Source organism: Tachypleus tridentatus, chromosome 9 (genome assembly GCF_004210375.1).
Source record: "Tachypleus tridentatus isolate NWPU-2018 chromosome 9, ASM421037v1, whole genome shotgun sequence".
Classification (NCBI taxonomy): Eukaryota; Metazoa; Arthropoda; class Merostomata; order Xiphosura; family Limulidae; genus Tachypleus; species Tachypleus tridentatus.
The window spans coordinates 85,652,276-85,678,062 of NC_134833.1; the positions used below are offsets into that span (position 1 = coordinate 85,652,276).

At 33.6% G+C, this 25,787-nt stretch overlaps 1 protein-coding gene across 1 annotated transcript; it reads left to right on the forward strand.

Annotated features, from left to right (window-relative positions):
• Nucleotides 1–7,739: 7,739 nt before the first annotated feature.
• Nucleotides 7,740–24,391, forward strand: LOC143227412 (serine protease 33-like). The gene is made up of 7 exons (XM_076458864.1): nt 7,740–7,845; nt 9,878–10,141; nt 14,667–14,743; nt 17,451–17,536; nt 18,083–18,363; nt 19,760–19,917; nt 24,191–24,391. Exons 1-7 carry the CDS (start codon nt 7,740–7,742, stop codon nt 24,344–24,346), a joined length of 1,128 nt encoding a protein of 375 aa, XP_076314979.1. The 3' UTR covers nt 24,347–24,391.
• The last annotated feature ends 1,396 nt before the right edge of the window (nt 24,392–25,787 follow it).

Here is a 25,787-nt window from a genome sequence, read left to right on the forward strand (position 1 = left end):
ATATATAGATATCTTTAAAATAATTAAATAATGCATTTAATATTATTCCTTTTTTGTTATTGCTATTTATTATTCACTTGGCAAAAGATAATATATATACAGTCATGTGAAAAAGTTAGGACACCCTATAAAAGCCTGTGTATTTGTGTGACATTTTTGAATATATAGATATTTAATGTCAATTTTAACAATAGTGAGAGATTATAGAAATATGACTAAACAATTAAAACTGAAAAAAATACTTTTCAAGATCTTCTGTAAATGTAATTCTACAAAAATACATATTCTAACTGAGGAAAAAGTTAGGAAACCCTACCCCCTAATAGGTAGTGTTACCCTCTTTGGCTGAAATAACTGCAGTGAGACGCTTCTTGTAGCCATCTACCAGTCTTTGACATCAGTCTGAAGAAAGTTTGCCCCACTTTTCAATGCAGAATTCTGTCAGCTGTGAGATGTTTGAGGGGTTTCTTGCATGTACAAATCATGACACTTCCACCTCCATGCTTTACAGTTGGTATTAGGTTCTTTCCCTGGAATGCTGTATTTGATTTACGCCAAACATGTCTTCTGTTCTGGTGTCCAAATAATTCAATTTTGGACTCATCTGTCCAAAAAACATTATTCCAGAAGTCCTGGTCTTTGTCTAGATTCTCTCTGGCAAACTTCAGTCTGGCCTTGATGTTTCTCTTAGAGAGCAAAGGTTTCCTCCTTGCACACCTCCCATGCAAGTTAAACTTATGCAGTCTCTTTCTGATTGTAGAGGCATGCACTTTCACATCAACATTAGCCAGAACTTGCTGTAGGTCCCGTGATGACATGTTATGGTGTTTGGGGACCTCTTTTAGCATCTTGCGGTCTGCTCTCGGGGTAAACTGGCTTGGACGACCAGACCTGGGCATGTTGGCAGTTGTTTTGAAAGCCCTCCACTTGTTGTCTATTTTCCGGACAGTGGAAAGGCTGATTTCAAAATTCTTTGGGATCTTTTTAAATCCCTTACCAGACTCATAAGCTGCTACAATTTTCTTTCTGGAGGCCTCAGACAGTTCCTTTGCTCTCACCATGGTGCTCACTCTCATCTCAACAGGCAGGAGCACACCAAATTAAATGTCTGAGGTTTAAATAGGGCAAACCTCATTCAAAATGTTGAGTAACCATCTTCTAATCATGTGTACCTGGTGTGATACAATTGTGTGTGAGTTGAGCCATTTTAAGTGGGAATAAATGTGGGGATGTCCTAACTTTTCCTCAGTTAGAATATGCATTTTTGTAGAATTACATTTACAGAAGATCTCGAAAAGTCTTTTCTTCAGTTTTAATTGTTTAGTTATATTCCTATGATATCTCAGTATTGTTAAAATTGAGATTAAATATCTATATATCCAAAAATGTTACAAAAATACACAGACTTTCATAGGGTGTCCTAACTTTTTCACATGACTGTATGTATAACTGCTAGTAACGTTTCATGATTTAACACATGGAAAAAAAAAGCAGCATTGATGGCAGTACCATCTTCTGTACTTTGCAGAATTGTACCATTAGTTCCACATATCACAGAGAACACATTCTATGGTTACGTGTGTTTTTACATTCAGACCCTAGGTTCAGGATAATAGATGTTAATGCCAAATTTGGCTCAATAAATAAAACTAGATTTCTATCTCATTGAGCGTGCGTAGGATATTACTGAGATATTTGCATGATACCCTAAAGTAATTTTAGGTATTAAAGATGCCCTAGAAAAATCTCTAACGAAAGAGTGGTGGAATATATTTATTAACACTCATATTTTAAGTATGAAACGTCGGTTACTGGTTTCCCTTGCTGTTCGAGGTGACCATAGCTCATATTGAAGTAAAATGTTATAAATTGGTAAAGATACAAAGCTATCTTTATCAAACGCTCATAGACTGATCCACCAGTCACTTGCATTTCAAAACACGTCTAATCTTCACATACTTGATTTGCATTATAAACAACAACAACTTTGGAGCAAGTAGTTTCATGAATATTATATTTTAAAGTGATGTTTTTACAATGTGCATGATATTGTCTTAAAATAGTTTGAAAAAAAAACTTTGAGGACTTTGTTCATTTTTGAGAAAAACTTCATTGTACAATAAGATGTACTTAATAGGTTTCCAATATACATCGTTCTATAAACTTAAGCCTCAGAGCTCTTAAAAACCCACTATGAAAAAATACATTAACGTTTCATGCATATCAAATAAACAGTTGAGTACCTTCTTTTAGAGCTGAGTGTGACCTAATGGTCAGCGGCTGAGCTGAAAATCAGAAGGTCTCAAAGTCTAGTCGCTGAGCACACCATGGATGCATTATAAGAGGAACAGTCAGTTCTCCTATTCGAGTAACATCAACTATAATGTAAGTAGTGGCTCGCCTGCCCTCTGGTCATTAGGGATATCATGCCTCAATATTGAGTCGATTAATAATTTGGCCATTAAACGCAAGTGTCACATAAGTTACTGCTGTTCTTATTGAAAATACTAAGTACGAATAATACACAAAACTGAAATATTTCAACCTAAATGTAACTTTATGTGTACTTGGCTACACTTGCCTTAATGAGGCCGGAGATTTTTGTATGATTCAGACGAAACAGTATCTAATTTGTGCTACTGACGAGAAACATGACATAGAATCAAGAGCATCTGCCACGTCAAGAGGCTTGTCTGTCTCTTTGAACCGAATAACAAGATGAACCGACATTTCTACAGAGCTCCCACTGCTGAAAATGATAAGTTTTTCATCAGTATCATGTCTCCATCGCTGGACTTCATGATTCACAGTCTGACATGTTAGCTATTAAACCATGTTCTTTCTACCAAAACTATTTTCTTCTAATTGAAACTTAATAATCAATAATCAAAACCAAAATCATGTTTATGGTTGTCGTTAGTTATGAAGTTTTTAATGTGTTTTGAGCAAAATTTCCCGATGTGAGAGTGAATGGTGCAACATGTTTCTTTCGTTGTCTTAAAGCTTTGTTAAGTTGAAAATGATCACCTTAAAACTTTTGTCTAAACTTTCAAACGAATCTATCTAGATGGATCCGAGGATGCTCTGTAGATTTAAGATCTGGATTCTGAGCAGGCCATTTCAAAACACTAGTAACAGTGCTTTGTGGTAAGGGATACTAGGTATTCGACTAAAAAATACTGGGGCAAACATGGCAAAAAATGTGTTCAAATAATATATCTGTAAACACTTAAGATATACAGCCGCTTTACAGATATCTCACGCGTACATTTTACAAACCATAACTCTTCCATAATCACTCATAATTACCACAACGTAGACTTCAGTAAATTGATCATTTGTCTACTTCCAAAACCACATTCGACCATCCTGAAAACTGAGTTAAGTGTCTCTTATCATTCAGTACTCAATAAATTTGTGACAAGATGTAAAGATTTCTTTAGTAATAGTTTTTACATCAAACGAAATGTCGTTAAGCGTTTTTGTGCAGTGATGAAAAGTTTACTACACGGATCACACAGATTGTGCCTTTTCTCACATGGCCATATTGGATGTTATAAATGAGTTGCATGGGCGATTTCTGACATATTTTTATAATAACCCTTCTCTTACTAACTCCAACAGCACTCGGCCAACGTGAATACTTTGTGATATTCTGAATAAGAAATTGGCACATCAGATTCTATACAAATGTTGTAATGGTGTTCAAACGAGACCCAAAACTCGAGCGCCTCCGAATAGTTCATTATTGTTCTTTAGGAGAATAAAGGGTCTTTTTTTACATATCATACTATCAAGTAACTATTAACTAAACGGTCTCATGTACAAAACAAGAAAGTAATCAAGAACTGCAACTGTTATATATTTCAATTTTCACTCTTTCAAAAGTCTATATATTTCCTTTCTCAAATTCATAAAGTTCAGCATCTTGCACGTGCTTCACACTGTTCGTCTTTTCTGTTCGTATCTTTGCATTTTTGCACTTCAGTTCCCTTGAAAAGTATGATAGACGGTTTACTTAAATTGTGAGAGGAAAGCACAAAAAATTATTTTTCGCAGACCAGTATATATTATCTATATGTGTTTATAATCCAAAAAAGCTAAAGGTACATGTACTGGCCCAATCCCTCGAGTGTTCAATTGTGAAATTATAATTCAGTCAATGATATATTAAGTTATATTTATTTGCAATGAATAAAATAACCTTAAAAACAACTATTGTAATGTAATCAATATTAATAATGTTTTGGAGGTATTAAGCATAAGTTAAATTTATTAATACGGTTTTATGAAGAGTTCAATGATTTTCTACGAAGCTTAATTGATAAATACAAATGGAAGGAATTTAAAGATAACAAAAATATTTCTGTTTTATTATTAATTCCTTCGTCAGATAAATGTGCAAGTCATATGAGCAAATCTTATGTTTTTGAGTTTGTAAACATAGATCGATTAGCGATTTATTCATAGTTGTTTGTATTATGCTCCTGATGAAGAAACAATTTCTTATTGATATCTAACCAATTCTTAAGTCTCACGGCTAGACACATGAAATGATTAATTTCTGTCAGGTTTTTTCTTCTAACGATTTAAAGCAGAAGAGAATATCGAATAAACAAAAACAATAACTTTAACTTTCCAAAATTTAAACCTGTCAGAGAACTTATGAAAAATTCAAGTAGCCCACCAGTGGTTGTTGATTACAATCCTTTAGGGTCAGGAGACTTCCCCCACCTACTACATAGGTAAACCTGCTCTAGCCCCACGGCCACGGGGAAATAGAAACGCAGAGGAAGCGCTGCTTAAACGAGATCCGATAAGGCAATGGCCGGGTAGATATCCTCGTCGTGTCTTGTCCCACGTGAGCCAGTTTACCACGGTCAAGGTCTTGTGGCTATCACAGGAACGACATCTACTGGGAGAAAACGGAGGCAGCAGGCTTTGTTTCAGTAAGTAATGAGTTACCATAACACAGTCTATGTCGGTCACTTATTGTTGTATTTGTTATTCAATACAGTTATTACTTTGGAAGCATGTTGTATTCGTGTAAGCATTTTCATTGTGGCCATTCCAATTTATTTTCATTTGCAACCCACAAAACATGAATCGTCAGTTGTATGATTTACATTTTTTGTTAAATAATTTTTTTCTTCAAAAATGACTCATGGTGTCATAGCAGTCTAAATTTAATGCATTCATATAACTAAAAGCTCAATTCTACCTTTTCACTACGGTCTACCTATAGTCACTCCCGTTTAGCCAATACACATTGTTACTTGAAACTTGTTTGTTTAATATATACAGTGGTCACCAATTCGTTCATGTATTATACATGCAACTTCCTGTTTGATAAGTCAATAATGCTAGTTTACTTGTTTTTATCATCCATATTGTTCTATCGACATTTATATTTTTGTTTCTTTCTTAGAGCAATTGTACATTACTAATCTATTTATAAATTGTGGTTCTATATATATTATCTCCTTTCACCCTACTTCATTCTACACATATTTATCCAATAATTAGGTTTATTCATTTCGATTGTGTTTAGCCTACTCATATTGCCACAAAAAATATTTTTAAGTTTGTTTTTTCGATGGTTTATTTATATATTTTTTCAGGGTTATTAGTTTACTTTATCAAAATAATATATGCGAAATAACTTCACTTGTTCTGTGATTTAACCAAGGATTATTATGGTTTCATACAATCGCTAATCTGATATATAAAACACCACGTTGGTTTTGCTTCTTAACCACATCTACTCGTATTCTTTTAGCCTATTCTAAAGATGTACAGCTTCAATAGGCTTAAAAGCAGAATAATTTCAGTTTCATTTCGTTGTTATTTATGTGACATCAAAGGTGATTTTAGGTATTGTGTTTCAATATTCATTCATAAGTTTACTTCGCTATAAACTGTAAACGTAGGAATGTTAAGGCCAAGTTTTAGTTGAGAAGAACCAATGTTTTACCAAATATTAAATTGGTTGGTCTGCACCCCGGAACTAGTTGGTCTCCTTACGACCTGTGTGATTTCTCGTGAATACTTTTTGTTTCATTAAGATGCAGTAAGTTCATCCATTTATTCAGGCCAAGAATCTTAGCCCACGGGCTTGGGTATCGGGAAAACATAAAAGGATTTGAAGTGTTGCCTTTCTTATCGCTTATCTTAGTCTTTATTTACGGGCATAAATATTTCTGTAATCCTAGTTAGCGAAACATTATAACGAATCCCGATAGCGGAACATATTATCACACATACAGAAAAAGAGTAATAGCCCACGTAATTATAATGGACAGTTCACTATTTTTACAATAGTTTGCACTGTGTTTGAAAAAAAAAATTGCTATAAGGTTTCGTTATTTGATGAAATAAAAACCAAAGAAGTTAAGCTGTGAGCTGTGTCATTTAGTGAATTTATTATTTGATTTTCTGTCCTGCTAAAAGACTCATTTAACGGTACAAGATAGCGAAATGTTACATTATTACTCACAATCTGGTCACTAAATACATGAAACGTTAGCGAGACTCACAAAAGAAAAGAAAAATGCTTGATAAGCAAATGACTTCACAGTCTTGTCGTTGTTTCATTTTTCTTGTATATATTGATTTATTATTTTTCGTCAAAATTTTATAATGTCCGAAATGAAACTTTAATACACATGAGGATAATTTTATTTACAACCATCATTTTGACATAAAAAACAAACAAACAAATAAATGAGATCGTTTCCATTTTCTTTATGTGTCCGCTTACAGCGTTTGTTTGCGTAGCGTTTTATAACTGAACAAAAACTGTTTTGTAGTCTGACTTATAATACTGTGTTTACCTTAGTTAATGCTTACAACCACAGCGCCAGTTTTAAATCTGTTGTAAATTTAAATATTATGAAAAAAAATTATGTAGAGATTAATTGTAAGAAAATTAAAACAGATTTTCTTCATTCTTGAAAATAATCATTTTCTTTATAGCAAATGAAATTTGAAGTAGAGTATTGGTCAAAGACTGGCGGGGAGGCAAGCGTGACCTATTGCTTAGTGTGACGGATTTTAAATCCGAGAAATTCTAACCTTTGCCCTGCACTTTTGGGCTGTGGGTGAGTTGTAAGAGTGACGCTCGAGACTCACAACTCAGTCAGACAGAAGTAGTCCACAAGTTTAACAATGGGTGCAGTTGGGACTAGTTGGTTTTTCTCTTATCTGTCAACTTAAAATTAGGTGTAGATAACTTTGATGTGGCAATGCAAGAATATCCCGAACAAACAAACAGGAACGGCGGTATTTAAATTGTATATCTAAGGTAATAATAGTAATATATTATTAATTATACATTTAAGATTTCTTTCATTACCTACCGCAGGTGATACCCTACACAAAATGAAAGATCTTAAAATATAGTTAATGAAACTAATTGAATTTTAACTTTGATAATAAAAATGCCATCTACTTTTGAAACAAATGTCAAATCATAATTTAACTGAGTTCACGGTTAAAAATACGTATATTTCGAACTTCTAGTACATGAACGAAGTAGATTGAATAAAGAATAGAATTAGAAAAGTCCAAGTTACGAAATAATATTTTTAAAATCCACTAAGAACTAGATATCTGAGGACACTTCATCTGTTTCATTCGTTGTATCGCAGGTCAGAAGATAAACTCAACGGGGAGGCATTACGCGGATGTTTCAACCTGTCATCCTGAAGACATCAAAGAACACATGAGCTAGTAATAGGATGTCTTCAGAAGTCTTGTGGCTCCTCTTGGCGTTAATATTTCATATTCAACATGTTTCTACATACAGCAACTTTCCAGCATACCATAGCCGAATCCGTCAAAGAGGTAAGTTGAAATATTGCGTGAAAGTTAATGCTCTGTTGAATTTCAATTTCTTCAGATTCTGTGAGTCAGCTAATTTTTGTATCACGCTGAAAAAAATGACTGTGCGTATTTTCACGTTTCGATGTGTGAACATTTAAATACATCTCACTTGTCTTTCGGGCCCAGCATGGCCAAGTGTGTTAAGGTGTTCGACTCGTAATCCGAGGTTCGCGGGTTGGATTCCCGGTCGCACCAAACATGCTCGCCCTTTCAGCCGTAAGGGCATTATAATGTGACGGTCAATCCCACTATTCGTTGGTAAAAGAGTAGCCCAAGAATTGGCGGTTGATGGTGATGACTAGCTGCCTTCCCTCTAGTCTTACACTACTAAATTAGGAACGGCTAGCGCAGATAGCCCTCGAGTAGCTTTGCGCTAAATTCAAAACAAAGACAAAGACACTTATCTCTCTTGAACGGATTATTTGCAAGGACTGTTCTAGAGTTATATGAAGTGTCAAATTTTATTAGTTAAATCTTGCAAAGGGTGTATTGTATATATGTATATATATTGCTGATGTTAAAATGTAACTAGAATCAATAATTCAGCAGAAAGTGCAAACAATTTAGTGCCCGTGGAAAAAAAAATGTATAATACTACACGCTATGATGTTTTTCTAAGCTATGATATAACTCATTATATGAAACCAAGTTGCTGTAATATAAACAAAAAATTAGCAAAACAGTATGCTCACGTACACAAAATGATATTGTTTAAAAGCCCAGGGGGTCTGATTGAAGACTATACGTTAAACATCCACTGGAAAATATGTTCACAGCAATTGCTTGGCCATATTTGTGTGTGTGTGTTTAATAGCCGTTTTTTTATATACATATAACAGTCTTAGAATGTGCATTGTGTTAATGACAACCAAGACTAAGGGAAGTAATTCTTGCATATATAAATTACGCTTACGAGTAAACACCTGCTATCAAGCTTTGGAACTGTGTTATTTCAGTTCTCTGATGTTTACATATTATTTAAGTGAACAGTTTTTGCTGTGTAGTATTCGAAACACCACAAAAAGCAAGTTTTCTTATTACTTCTTAACTCGTATATCTAGTTTAATTTTAATTGGTTATTCTTAAATCTAAATTTGATTACAGTTATGGTTTACTAAAAATATATTATTTCCTACAAAATTACATTGAACTGTGAAAGCATTTTGTAAGGCTTAATAAAGTTATTTAACAGAACTATGTTTTACTGAAGTAAATATAATATAGTTTACTTCAAAGCGTTGAAAATTTTTATAAGCACAAATTATAGTCAACTTTCCTCATTATTTGAGTTATTTACTTCTATAAGATGGCGTTATGTCTACAAATGTTACATCAGGAAATACAAAATAAGATTAGAATGTTGTCTTGATAGAGTAAACCTGTTTGATTTCTGAATTGGATCTTGACAGACCTAAATCTAAAGTCAACCAGAAATAACGTTATCTAACATTTTTTGTCAAATGGTCAAGGGTCAAGATTACGTTACAGTCAAAAAAGGTTCGGTCTCCCGAGATAACTATTAATGCCGCCATAGTTATTAGACGCAAAGCACAGGAACGGATGGCCATTAAAGGACCAGCTCGTGTAACATCATATGTTGCATCCCGGCAAAAAACAACAACAAAAAAAACAGCATAAAATGAGTTTCTAAAAATGTGTCAAATATACCAGTCCATCGAACAATTGCTCGGTGTACCCCTGGGCTAGCTCACCGTCCCCGCTAAAGCAGTATAAACTTTTATAACTACCAGTCTTATTTTTTCTTCATATTATATGGTGTGAAATATTTAGTGAACAAGATTATCGAACATTAAGAGAAAATTAAATAATTTAGCTTGTAACAAAAAACCTGCTTTACAGAAATAAACTTTAACTGGCAGACTCATCAAGGTTCAACACAGTATTAATAAAGATAATTTTTTTATTTTGTCTTTATGTTACTGGATAATAAACTTAAATTTTTGTCTGATATGCATTCATTCACTGTCGATAGTTTATGTTTTAGAAGTACAACAGTTTGCCAGGAGAGGATTTATCCGGGACTTTTTGGAGCTGTATAAGCGACCTCTACCGATCAGAAAGAGTATTTTTTCTCTAGATGATTGTACTGGAAGAGGTCGTTGTGAATTCACACTATCTTGCATGATGTCTGGAGGTCAGGTTGGATCATCTTGTGGTCCGCTGTTTACGTGCTGCATTTATCCCACTGAGGAAAAGATTAATCCAGAATATTACGGCCTTGTGCGTAATGACCCATGTAAGCTTCAATTGTTCTAATTTATTGTCATGCGATATCCATTTCTTACTTAAGTATTTACCCCTGTATTTACTAAAATATATTTATATCTTCGTTCGTAATTTGCAATTCTGACAAACGTTTCGAGATAATTTACATACAAATTATTTTCAAGTAACTCAACTATTTACAATTAATCGAAGTTCTTCTTACCACTGCTGTTCGGTATATATATATACATGTATATATTAAAAAGGACAAAATAACAATATAGAAAGACTATGAAATACTGTACCAAAATGTGTGTGTATGTGAATAATGTAACCGTTGTTAATTTTGATGTTTCTCTTGTGATTGGATATCTTATGTATACCTGGCCGAGAATTATAAAATGGTTAGTGTTATAAAATTATAAGGTGGATATGTCGGCGTAACGTTCGTATCCTGTTACTTTGTAATTAAGCACCAACCTGCACAATGGACTATCTGTGCTTTGCCCACCACAGGTATAGAAACCCGATTTCCAAGGTTGTAAGTCCGCAGACATACGAAAAACAAACAAACAATATTTTGTCAGAAATATGTATGCAAAAACGGCTCGTTTGGGTTGAGAAAATATTTTACATAGAAGAGCGATCAACGTTTCGACCTTCTTCGGTCATCGTCAGGTTCACAAAGAAAGAAAGAGGTAACTGACCGGAAGCTGACCACATGTTTGGAAGGGGTTGTGTAACTGAGTGTCTTAATGTAGAGGGCGATGTTAGATGTTTGAATATATAATTTTATTTATTTTATTATATTAATATAGGTATAAAGGCGTTCCTTTATATTGGTTTATTTTGGGTTTAAGTTGTTGTATAAGTAAGGCTTCTTTAATTTTGCGTTTGTTTATATTTGTTTCTTTATTTAGTATTTGAGTGTTTTCTATGGTTATGTTGTGTTTATTTGACTTGTAGTGTTCGAAAACATGTGAGGGTGACTTTTTATGTTCTTTGAATCAGGTTTCCATTTTTCTACTTGTTTCTCCAATATAGAAGTCGTGGCAGTTATCACATTGTATTTTATAAATAATGTTGGTATGGTGTTTGTCAGTGTAGTTTATAAGTGAAGTTAATGTGAAGTTAATGTTGGGATGTATAGAGTTAATGTGATTGAAAAAATTAAGTATGTGTTCTGTAGATCTGAATCCCGCAACCGTGTCATCTACATATCTGTACCAGTATAGTGGTGGATGTAATGCTGTGTTAATTGCTTGTGTTTCAACTTGTGTCATAAAAATTTTGGCTAGAACTGGTGATACTGGGTTGCCCATGCTTAGGCCATTTGTTTGTATATAGTTGTGGTTGTTGAACATGAAGTTTGTCTTTATCGTGGTGAATTCTAGAATTCAATCACATTAACTCTATACATCCCAACATTAACTTCACATGTGAACACGAAGAAAGCAATCAAATATCATTTCTTAACCTCAAAATTACAAGAACCGACACACAATTCAAAACAGAAATCCACCGACCGAAAAATCACCCATACTGGACTATATATTCCTTGGGACTCAGCACATGAAACAAAACAAAAAACTCAACATACTAAGAAACTAAACCAACACAGCCATAGAACTATGCTCACCAGATAAAATTAACGATGAATTAGACAAAATAAAGCAATACTTCATCAACATCAATAAGTTTCTTCCACAAACCGTAGAAAACAGTATACGCACACACCTAGACAGAAAGCAAAATCAACCAACAAAAGTAAATATATCTCACGAATCAAAAATCACGAAACCATATACTGCTGCATACCATATATTCCCGACATCAGCAGACAAATAACCAACATTTGGCAAAAACTAGTAACAAAATATGACATTCCAGTTAATACCAAATTTATTCAAAAACCAGGCACAAAACTGAGGTCTATACTATGTAAAAATTGCACTGACAAACACCACACCATTATTTATAAAATACAATGTGATAACTGCCACGACTTCTATATTGGAGAAACAAGTAGAAAAATGGAAACCTGATTCAAAGAACATAAAAAGTCACCCTCACATGTTTTCGAACACTACAAGTCAAATAAACACAACATAACCATAGAAAACACTCAAATACTAAATAAAGAAACAAATATAAACAAACGCAAAATTAAAGAAGCCTTACTTATACAACAACTTAAGCCCAAAATAAACCAATATAAAGGAACACCTTTATACCTATATTAACATAGTAAAATAAATAAAATTATATATTCAAACATCTAACACCGCCCTCTACATTCAGACACTCAGTTACACAACCCCTTCCAAACATGTGGTCAGCTTCCGGTCAGTTACCTCTTTCTTTCTTTGTGAACCTGACGATGATCGAAGAAGGTCGAAAAGTTGTTCGCTCTTCTATGTAAAATATTTTCTCAACCCAAACGAGCCGTTTTTACATATATATTTCTCTACAAGTGGGTTTTCTCGACATCACTGAATATTTTGTCAGACTGTAGTAGGTCAAGATCTGGCAGTGGGTACTGTTGACTGTCTTCTCTTTAATCTATGAGTTTTACATTAGATAAGCATAGATAGTCCTCAAATAGCTTTAGGTAAATATCCCAAAACAAAATAACAACAAAGAAAAACACAATAACGCTTTTAATAATGTCCACAAAAACACTAGTTTCTTAATACTCTAGCGACTATCTTTTGGTGCGATAACAATCGTAAGATATTAATGTTATAACCGTCCTAAGTTCTCGAGCTGATTTAATGTGATAACCAACCTAATTTATCGTCATGACAATCATCCCTCGTCTTCAGTGTCACAACTAACTCAAACCCTCAGTGTGATAGTCAACCCAAGTTTTCATTGTGATAATCATCCTAAGTTCTCACAGTTACAATGAACCAAGTTTCGTAGTGTTATAGTAAATCAAGGTTCTCAGTGAGATAATCATTCTTAGATATATTATCGCTTAGTATCATTCATTTGCATTAGTGTTTCAAGAATGATGTATCGATTGCCACTTTTCTGTGTTTGAGTCTTAAGGACAATAGTACCTTAGAAAAATGAAAACCGAAGTATTATCTTGATATTGTGATAATTACTGTTGTTATTTTATGTTGTAATATCTGAGTTATATTAATTCGCCAGGATTACTGTTGAGTCACAAGTTGAAACTAAGAAACGTTTTTCAGTGTATGAGCTGGTGATGAAAATTGTTTTCCTTCTTCTTTGTAACAGTTACGAATAAGCAAATAAAATAAGAAAATTCAAATTTAGAGTTAATCTTTTGTTTTCTAGCTCTCTCTTTTGCGGGTAACATCAGCAATATGGCAAAGTAAAATTGATAAATGAATAATGTTATTTCGACAGTTCAATTTCAGTTTAATCATTTCCAGCTGTATGTTTCTAATATTCCGAATAATACCATAGCACACTGTAATTAGGTGAACATAAAAAAACAAAAACTAGTCTATTCCACTTATATAGTTTACTCATAACTTAGTGAAGACGATTATGCCGGTTGAGAGAGATATAAGTAGGTTTCTCTTTTTTATCTTGAGAGAGAGCGCAGTTTATGTGTTGTATTTTGTTTTTTCTCATAGCAAAGTCACATCGCGCTGTCTACTGAGTCCACCGAGGGGAACCAAATCCCTTATTTTAGCGTTATAAATCTATAGACTTACCACTGTACCAGCGGGAGACATGTTGTATTCCAACCTTAAAGTGTTTTTTTTTTTCATACTTTATAAATAATGAACAATTTAGAACCTAAATTAATCACAAATTATTGCATCTTGTCGTTTTCTGGGGATTTTAAATGCTCAAAAATACGTTGTACCAGCGGGGGACATGTTGTATTCCAAGATTAATGTGGTTTTTCATATTTTATAAATAATGAACATTTTGAAAACATAAATTAATCATAAATTATTGCATCTTGTCGTTTTCTGGGGATTTTAAATGCTGAAAAATACGTTGGCAGCTGGTGTTTTAACCGAAACTCGTAGCTGGAACGACGTAGGCATATCCTCCTTTATCGTTCAATTTTCGCCGGTGACACTCAGCTAATACAGATAATGTTCGAAAATCTCTTGAATAAATCCAAGATCCTTGTAATCCACCATAAACGGTTGTTACTTTCATACTTTGTACAGTAATTGTAATGAAACTTCTAACGTCTCAGTCTGTTGAAAGGTTCCAACTGTAGTTTATTGACTTTGAAGATCAAATTATTGTCTTTTTTATGAATGAAATAACAAAGACGGAATCTGGACGACTAGGTTCAAATATTTTTGATGAAATAAATTTTACATATGAAATTTATATAACACTATTGACTAGCAGTTTATAAGTTGCACCGTCAGTTGTCCGTAACAAATAAGCTGATGTTTGTGTTACATAGAAATAAATAGAAAGTTACATTTTATATCAATTAATGGTATTGTTTTAACCAAACATATTTCTTAGGGATTTTAGGTTGTGCAGTAGTATTACTAAAATAAACCTATTAACCTGATTAAGCCTATTCGCGTTCTATATTTAAGATTGTGGTAGAAACGCAAGAAGAATCAGCCGTGTTGTGGGTGGAGATGATGCATCATTTGGACAGTTTCCTTGGCAGGTGAGATTTAAAATTTATTGTTATCTAACTGCTAAACTGAAATTGTACACGTTTCTAATATGAAGATTTATCCGAAGAATCAGGATTATTTTTGAGAAAAAAAACGACAACATATTTCTCATTATTTTTTTCTTGTTAAGGAAAAAACTCAAAAATGGGCTATCTGTGATCTGCTAATCGCGGGTATCTAAACCACGTTTTTAGCGATGTAAGACACACCGAGGGTCATTGATTAATTCTAAAGCAACTTATAATAATGTATTAACTAGCTAGCCTGCTAGAAGACAAAGCTAAGTAGCACAATTTTTCTGACGTTTTCATTTTTATCGCTACTCATACGTGGCCCGGCATGGCCAGGTGGGTTAAGGCGTCCAACTCGTAATCTGAGGGTCAAGGGTTCGAATCCCGGTTGCACCAAACATGCTCGCCCTTTAAGTCGTGGGAGCGTTATAATGTAGCGGTCAATTCCACTATTTGTTGGTAAAAATAACCCAAGAATTGGCGGTGGGTAGTGATAACTGGTTGCCTTCCCTCTAGCCTTACACTGCTAAATTAGAGATAGCAAGCGTAGATAGCCCTGGTGTAAATTAAAAAAAAAAACAAACAAATACTCATGTATATATATCTTGATTTTTATTGCTACTTCTGCAAGAAGACTCATCTCCCCAAAACTTCGATTCTCACTCTCATGTAACCTAGACAGTGTGAGTCAGCTACCGGTAATTTTCGGCACAAAAATGTCAGGTACTTTTGGTTTGGATTATCAAAATATATTCCTTAAAGATATCATTAGAAACATAAGCTAAGCTATTTGTGCTTGAAAGTATCAAATATTTTTGACTTACTTTGATAACATACTCTATGTTCCCTTGAATATCAATAATACAAACATGTTTCAGGTTCGCTAGTATGTGCACATTGGGAAATCCGGGAAGCTTAATCTACCTGTTTTCGTTTACATAAATTTCAATTTATAGTTGCTTCAGGTGAAAAAATAATCTTCCGAAGTATTTGTAAATAAATTGTAATAATCAATTATGATGATGAATCCGGTAAAAGTGTGTATTCGATATAATATACGTGAGATCAACTTTTACTGGTGTTACAGAAATGATACGTCAACTATATATATATATGCTCGGTTTGACCAGGGACTTAAGACATTCGGCTAGAAATCTCAGGGTCGAGGGTTCGAATCCCCGTCACAACAAACATGCTCGCCATTTCAGTAGTGGGCGTTATAATGTCACTATCCCACTATTCGTTGGTAAAAGAGCTGGCGGTGGAGGGTGATGACTAGTTACCTTTTCTTTAGTCTTAAACTGCTAAATTAGGGACGTGTAGCGCAGATAGCCCTCGAAATTCAAAAACAAACAAACTATATATAAATACCCACGTCAATCTCTTAAAAGTATGTATTTGACATAATGTAGGGGAGGTCAACCATTACTGATATTACATAAGCAATATGTAAACTATACATAGGCGCATGTCAACCTAAAGATGTGTTTAGAATTTCTGGAAAATACATTTATACGTATTATAAAAATGTGTATAACTTTTCTCAGGTTTACTGCACGTACACTACTAGTACTACTTACTAATAAGAGCTGTTTTAATCCAAGTTATGAATACTCTGACTACATCTCTTGTCGTGTTTAGATATTCTTTACATTTTCCTGTAGTTGTACGATAACATTAAGGTTCCCCTTTATCCACATTAAACCCAAATAAGTATATTAATTAAAGTACAGATGACAAAAAAAGAAGAAAAGAAAAATGTCAGAGTAAATTTTGTTTTCACAAAACAGCAAGTTGCTCAGTATGGATAACACATGATGTCTCCTGAAACGTTAAGAAAAAGATATCCATATACAATATAAACACTACTCTTCCCAATGAGAATATAATAAATTCATATATATATATATATATAGGTCTGAAGGACTTTACACGTTTAGTCACCTGTATTCTTAATATGTAAATAATTTTGTCAGAAAGGAATCTTTTTTCAGAACTTTATTTCAGAATATTTATTACTTATAGCGATCAACTGTTTTTCCCTTGCAAGCTTACACCTTAAAAGCAGTTTATTAATTTAGTGAAAATAACAGTAGCAAATAAAAAATTATATGTTGCCTTTGATTGTTTAAAAACTATCTGCTTGTGGCGTGTATTCTCTCACTTCGATCAAAGTAGACTCTTCCCTACTCCTGATGTATCAGTGAAAAAAATACGTGGGTTTGTAATGCTTAAATTTGGATTGCGATACCCGTGGTAGGCAGAACACAGATAACCCATCATGTAGCTTTGTGCTTAATAAGAAACACACACATACAGAGAATATATCGAAAATTATGTAGAATATTTTTTATTTTGTACTCCAATACACTCTATTATAGTGTTAGTTGTAAAATGAGAAACATCATAGTGTACTACATAGAGCATTTCATTTACTGTTAAGGGATCTATTTTGAATATTAAGATCTATCAAAGGGTCAAGGACCAATATAAATTCAACAAATATAAAATTACGACTACTTAGATACAATTGTTTTTAATATTCGATAGTAAACCATTTGAATGAATGTTGGCTAAACAAAATATTTAAAGACAACTTTTTTTTTAATTAAACGTAATAACTTAAGGTATTTTAAGTATGATTTTAAACTCCTGTGCTTTCAATTAAAATTTTCTGTGTCGTTAGGCGCTGATAAAGGTTAAAGGAAGTCGTTGTGGAGGAGCTTTGGTTGGTCGTCGACATGTCGTCACAGCTGGACACTGTGTGGCCAAGTATGTCTATATATAAAACAAACGTAGTGGAACTGCTAAAGAGTAATCGTAGTAACTGATTTAGCACCAACTTACTACTGCAGTTATTATTTCTCGTCATATTTATTATATCTATATAATTCTGAAAATAATGCATAAGGAGAAAGTATGCAATGAACGTAACATGCAATTGTGACGCATAGTATAAAACAGAGCTATATCATATGTATATTCCGTAATATCGTTAGTCTAAAGTAAGAATAAATGTTTATTATAGCCTAAAGTAATTTTATTATATCATTTATGATGTATTTTCTGTTAGAATGTATTTCCTGAGCTTAAATATCACAAAATTAATTAATCGCACTTGCAATGACTGAATTTTTGGAATGTCAGATTACATTTGGTTTATTATTTGGATTAATAATATATTAATTAGGTATTTTAAACTTATTTATGCCTATATCTTTAGCAAAATCTTAATATAATGGTACACGTACGACTATGGTTATTAATTATTGTGTATTTTGTTTTCAAACCACATGTAAAGCTCCAAGTGTTTCGCAGGTCGCAGCACGAGCCTTATAAAATTGAGGTAAACCTCGGAGAGTATGTTCTTAATTCCAAGATTGAAGGCTTACCCAGTGAAAAGTTCGGTGTTTTTGAGGTCCGTCTGCATCCTAGATTTCAGTTTACACCGCAAGCAGATAGGTTTGACGTGGCCGTATTGATCCTCGACCGTCCAGTTCAATACAGAGGCAATATTAGACCCATATGTCTTCCTGAAAAGAACGCGGACTTCCTCGGTCAAATAGGCTATGTCACGGGTTGGGGAGCTCTAGAACCAGGTACAGTTATTTTCCTTTTATTTTTACATGTAATTGGAAGAAAGAGCAAAAAACGAATTTGAAAAATCATATAAATTATGTTTTAGCCACATGTGTTATGAAGTATTTTAGAAAATCACAATCACACCCTCCAGTAAAACACAAAACAACTAACAGCGCGAAAAAATAAACATGAACATAAGTGTTTCTTTAAAATGTCAGTACTTCAGCATAAGCAAATAGAATTTAATACGGGAATGAAATAAGCCTAAATGCTAGTAAGATTTGTTTGTTTGTTATTAAGCACAAAGCTACACAACGGGCTATCTGTTTTGTGCTTAAAACGGGTATCAAAACCCAATTTGTAGTATTATAAACCTCCAGACTTATCGATAATTCACCAGTTAGGGGAAAGAAGAATGAATGAGAAGCAACAAAGATACTGTAATATTTTTCACTGGTGTCCATTGTTAGAAGTATATTGTTTCATCGTATGTTTCATACAATTGCTACAAGAATACTGTTATGTATCGCAAGTAGACAATTGACTCATGCTCACTACAAACGAATGTTGCGTATTTTATGTTAGAGCAGCACAAATTCTTGTTTTATGATTTTTATATCATAAAGTGTTAATGGGTTATCATTCTGGAAATCTTGCAGTTAATTTATTGTTTAAGTTTTATATGTTTAAAATTATAATAATTTAATAAATCTTCAGTCCAGAAAAGATCGGGCGTGGCCTAGTAGTTATCATGAGGGATTGTGGAATGCAGTACACAAGGTCTGTTATATGCCGCTAACACGTTATGCACATTCAGATTTGGGAATTTGACAATCAGTTACTCGATTCAGTCCTTTTCAGCTCATGTACTGAAAAAGGTGCAGTCCTGTTTAGCCCATGTACTGAATAAGGCGCAACTCGGGTCGAGTATTCTAAACATCAATTCAACAATTATTTTCTTGTACTTAGAAATAAATAACGAGTTGTTTGAATCTTTCATTTTGATAAACTTTATTATTATTATTATTCTTGCTTGAAAATATATGATAGTGCAATGCACCATTCTTATATTTTCTTATGCAAGAATAACTCCTTTTTGTTTTATTATTAGAACAAATAATTAAAAATTTTAATGAAAATATAATGCAAAAAAATGAAGCAAGAAACAAAATTTTCAACAACGAAAAACTAAATTCTTACAATAGAAATTAAACTAAGCCCAGGAGGCTCGAAGGTAAACATGAGGCTTATGACATTATTAATAGGAACTGTGCAGATAGTTTTAAGCTTGAAAACAAACAACAACAAAAGAGAATCTGAAAGCTTGGATTGGTGTGAAAGTCAGACTAATGTTAAAATTCTAGCCAGTTTATTCTATAATGTTTTATTTCACACATCATGTGCCTTTTGCAGGCTCGAAGCTCCGCCCGAAAGTTTTACAGCACGTGCCCGTTCCTGTTATTAATAACCAAGTGTGTGAAATATGGCATCGACGTCAAGGAATTCAGATTCGCATCCACAGAGAGATGATGTGTGCTGGTTACGAACATGGCGGAAGAGATGCTTGTCAGGTACCATATCTGTTCGTAATCTTGTTTTTTTTTTTTGTTTTAACACTAATTGTATTATAAAGTTATCAAGAAAGAAAGTTCATAATCTTGTATAGTGTGTCACCAAAGGATTATAAATATTTAACTTCTCCAAAATTAGGAATAACTTTTTCTGATTTATTTTGTTTCTGTGGAGAAGCGTATGACGTTTAACATAATATTGTGTTTTAAATAAGTAAAAGTGAGAGCATGCTTGCAATGTTACAATTATTAGAGTTGCCAAGAAATGTACGAGGCGTGTTTTAAGACACGACAATATAAAATCCGTGCTTATTGGTTCTTTGCAAGTGAAATGCCAATCTAAGGTTTGCAAATGATGATCGCATATAACTTTGAATCCCTGGTTTGAAAAATCACACACAAATCTCTCTGTTAAAAGGTTCTACGGAAACGTTAGAACAGTTCTTTCTCAAATAACATCAATGGTTGCTAGTTTAGAGTAATATTTTGACAGGGCAGGAAAATATTATTGACAGTGAAGAGTAATATTATTAACAGTATAAGGTAATATTATTGACATTATAAGGTAATACTGTTGACACACTAGGGTTTAATTATTATCAGTGTAGGTAATATTGTTGACAGTGCAGAATAATATTATTGACAGTGTAGAGTAATATTATGGAAAGGGTTGGATAATATTATCAATAGTGTAGATTAACATCATTGACACAGGGTATTTTTCGGAACTTTTTAAATAAGTTGTTTGACATTTCCATTTTTCTCTAAATATTTTCATACGATGCTACTGTCGACGTTCATTGGAAAGTAATTTTTCCATTAAAAATTTGTTATGTTATCAAGTTGTTTATATAAATATTCATATAAGCTAGTGATCTAACAAGTATAATGAACCAAGATTTTAGCTAAATGTTCCTTGAATAACGATGCAACAAAACAAAATTTTTTAGATTAAGATCACGTGATGGTCAACATGACGTTTTATATGGCACGATAAAGCACATGACAAATGTGACTTTAATACTTCACACTAAAACAATTAATCAATGTTGTAATTAAATATTACTTCATTTACATTTGATATTTTAGACGTTGGTTACAATTTTTAAGTGTTACTAACAGTTACTGTGTTTTAGTGTCAAATAAAACATTTAACTAAACATAAAGCGTTGTAATACACTGCTGGCCAAAATCTTAAGGCCAATGAATATAAAGAAAAAATATATATTTTGAGTTGTTAGACTCAACCACTTATTTGAGTACAGCTTCGAAAGATGAAAATAAGAAAAGGGTAAATAAAAATGAAAAACGTTTTTTAGCATTTAATAGGGAAAATGTGAACACTATGAAATTAGCGTAAATACTAGCTGGTCAAAAGTTTAAGATCATACCAAAAAGAAGTCCTAAACAGTAGTGAGTTGCACGGCCGTCATTGCGAATAACTTCAAACACTCGCTTTGGCATGGCTGATAAAAGCGTTTGCAGAAGGCTGGCTGGAATGTTATTCCAAGTGGTGAAGATGGCTTCACAAAGATCATGTACTGTTTGGAATTGATGTCCATTTCTATAGACTTCCCTTGCCATCCACCCCCAAACATTTTCAATGGGGTTCAGTTCGGGCAAACACGCTGGGTGGTCCAAAAGAATCACGTTATTCGCCATGAAAAAGTCCTTTGTCCCGCAGGCAGATTGCAGCGTTGTCCTGCTGAAAGATCCAGTCATTTCCACACAAGCGAGGGCCCTTAGTCAATACGGATGCTCTGTCCAACATGCCAAAGTAGCCAGCTTCTGTTTGACGACCCTGTATAACCTGAAGCTCCATTGTTCCATGGAAGGAGAAAGCACCCCAGATTATGATGGAACTTCCGCCACTGTGTCTGTAGAAAATGTCTCTGGTGGGATATCCTTATCGTGCCAGTAACGTTGGAAGCTATCTGGATCATCCAGGTTAATTTTTTTCTTATCAGAGAACAAAATCTTCTACCACTTTTCTACGTCCCATGTTTGGTGCTTCTCAGCAAAGTTTAACCGAGCTGTTTCGTGGTGTGACAGGAGGCGTGGTCTTTAAAGACGTTTGCGGTTTTTAAAGCATTTTTCTCGTCGATGCCGTCTTATTGTTCTTGAGCTGCATTTAGTGTCCGTAAGGGCCTTAATTTGGTTAAACGATCGGCTGGTGCCTTGCCAGACAAACCATCAAATCCTCCTGCTCAACGCTTTCGAAATTTTCTTGGGCCGACCACTTGAGATTCTCGTTCCGTAACCCTCAGGGTCTTTAAAGAAATTTTCAACAGCAGTTTTACTATGCCCAATTTACCAGCGATGGCATGTTAAGAGAGACCTTGCTTTTGCAGCTTGACAATTCTGCCACGTTCAAACTCTGTCAACTTTTTAGACTTTGCCATGTTTTTACCCAATGTAACACAGGAGATGTCAGTGGTGGATGTTGACAACGCTAATGCTTGAACACAAATGACTAAATTTCGTTTCGTGTTTACTAATTAACGTTTCGTTTCAGTATGGTGTTAAACTTTTGACCAGCTTGTATTTAGACTAATTTCATAGTGTTCACATTTTCCTTATTAAATGCTAAAAGAGTTTTTTTATCTTTAAAAAACTTTTGGGTTACTCTTTTACCAACGAATAGTGGCATTGACCGTCATATTATAACGCCCTTTCGGCTGAAAGGGCGAGCGTGTTTGTTAACTATTATACTTCAGTTGGTTTCATTCTTTCTTTTAAAAAGTGATACAGCGCCCTCTCTCAAGAAGACAATTTAAATGCCATTGCGTTAATTTGATGTTGAGGACACTAGAAAAGTTCAACTAAATCATAGGCATAAAAGCGTGAAGTTGTTTTTGTCAAAAGAAATCATTCGAGCACACCGACACAGGAAGATAATTTTCTGGATAGTACAAACCATTCTATAAATAGAAGGTCATTAGATCCCATACAAAGAACTTACACAACGCAGTCTAATAAAAAAAACAACTTAAACCATGAAACTAAGTCAATTTCAAAATAATAGGCCTGGCAAGGCCTAGTAGTTAACGTACTCTGGTTCTGAATCCAAAAATTCGTGATTTACGGTCCGTTGCTGTGTAAACGCTCTTTACATTTGGGCTGTAGGTACACTTCCAAGAGTGGCAGCGAAATCTAACTATTCTTTTAGTCAATAGCAACCAAGAGTTCACCCTTGGTTTTGTTAATTAGCACCGTTCCCCTTAATCCATCAATTCAGAGTTAGGGACATCTATGCACAGATATTACTGCATAAACATTTCTTTAAACAAGATTACAAATTACTGAACACACTATTTGCAACAGAAGACATTTAACCTATCAAAGGACTACTGACATATTTCGTCTTCGAGTGTCGAGTTAATTTAAAATAATATTTAATAAACCTTATACTGCAATGCGTTTTACTAATCTCTGCTATAGAAATTATAATTAAAACTAGGATATGTGACATGTCATATTAAGGACATTAACTTGTGGTTGACATCCTAGTGTGTACTGAAGTTTGCTGTACGTCGTATTTATCGTATAAATTTAGTTTCGGGTATGAAAATATTCATTTTTTAATCCATTTCCTTCGGCTGAATACTGAATGCACAAAATTATATTTATCTTAAAAATACCTTAATATTTTCACCATGTTTATTTTTCATGTACAGAAATAAAGCACATTTAGATGTCTCTTAGGTTACAGAGCCTGTTTACAGAAGATCTATGTGTGCATCGCCTCACTAACTTGTAAAGTGATAGACCAGATAAAAGCATCTACATCATCTACAACTAGTTATTGATCTACTAAAAGACAAACCTGGGATTTGGCCGTATATCATATAAAACATTGACGGCTCCAAAGTGTACAGAGCGATTTGGCGTCCATAAGACACTAACCACGACCCTCCGGATTCATAGTCCGACCCAATAGTCACTAACCAACGTCTAGTCCTATTATGTCTGTATGGGTGTTTCCTTATAACAAAGCCACATCGGGTCATCTGCTGTGTCCACCGAGGGGAATCGAACCCCTGATTTTAGTATTGTGAATCCGTAAACTTAACGCTGTACCAACGGGGAACAGCCCTATTATATAAAAAATAGTCATAATTTTCATAAATTTGCTTCTTTATTATAACAAATGTTTGACTCATGAAAAAGTGTATCCCATGTAATAAGAAACGGTTAGCTTGTGTTACACAGTAAGCATTTTCTTAAATGTACGCGATCAGTCTGAATGCATGTTTTTATTTTCTATTTTTAGGGTGACTCAGGTGGACCACTGTCAGTTAATCATTTCGGTATCTGGTATCTTATAGGAGTAGTTTCTGCTGGCTATTCATGCGCCAAACAGTATCAACCTGGGATCTACCATCGAATAAGTAGTTCGTCTGATTGGATATCAGCTAATATGGTTTGACATAGAACATTTAAAGTTTAACAATTAGACTTTTCGTATCTTTACATCGAGACAAGATAACTTTTTCATTAGATGTGTTACATAACTTTAATTAGCTGAGATTCGACAAGTCAACATACTTAGTTTTCACGTTTGTTGACCTGAGAAAAGATGTAAACAGCTTGCATGTATTATTAATTTTTTTCTTTTACCATAATACTTTCCTTTACGTAATTTTCCCGTCTCTAAAAATTGCATTTTACAACTTTTTTGCATATATCATGTAATATTTTTTTAAACTTGTATTCAAATAATGGAATATCTATCTATTTATTAAATTATGTATTTTATTTACGTGTGAAAAGAGAATGTTGTGGTATTTGTCTGAGATTATACTCATTCGAGGGTACGTTCATGTGAATATGTAATACAAGTGTAATAGGTATTTAACTTGTAAGTAAAAATATCATCAATTTTATGTATTCCCACATCAGACTAAATCTAAGAATGGAAATAGGTCATTAACATTATTATTTTTTCTCTCAAGACGGAAAAGCTAAATAGATTATGAGAATTCTCACTTTCACAAAGCAGGTAAGGGGCACCTTAAGGTAAGGTATAGATAGATCACTGTGTAGCTTGGAGCTAAACAACAAAGAAACATACATCTGAGAAATTTTGTGGATGAGCTAATGTATGATGCAGTTTTTCATTTTAGAAATGTGTTGATAGGTAGAATAAAACCAGTAACAACAGATTTCGTACAGTTATTTCAAATCTTACATAGATGTTTTTCATTGGTATATCGAAAAACAACAGTTGTGGAATTTAGTCTATATTTGCATATGTGCATCTGTTTAGCATCAAGCCCAGTTCTCTTCAACAGTTTTTTCAAACATCATCTTTTACTCGGTAACGGTAATAGTTATTTCACGATAAATATTAAAATATGTCTAATTTCAATAAAACTAGAGCGATAGCACGTAACTTTATCTACTTTATTCCAAAATATACACATCACACGGTTGGTACTGCCGACCAAGTTTAGACAAATATATAAAATGTTGAAATCAAGGTATTTATAAATAAAATAATAAACTTAGGTATAATTGTACTTATTTTACTTTTTCTTTATTACTGTATTTTATTAATGTAAGATAATTTATAAAATTTACCGAGACTCAGTGGTAAGTCTCACAGTCAACAACCCTAGAATTCTGTTAACTTAATTTTTAGTAGTCAGAGTACAGGTAGCTTCTTGTGTGACGTGTTTAATAGCAATAAAAAACCTGGTAGCTCTGGAGATAAACTGTAGTTTACAGAAAAATGTTTTCTCGACGCTTATCCTCCAGAACTTTATAACTTAACTTTAGTATATCTTAATAACACCCCATTCATTATCCGACTCTGATAAAGAAGTTTTAGACGTATTTAACATATGTTGGATTCTCTAGTACAGAAT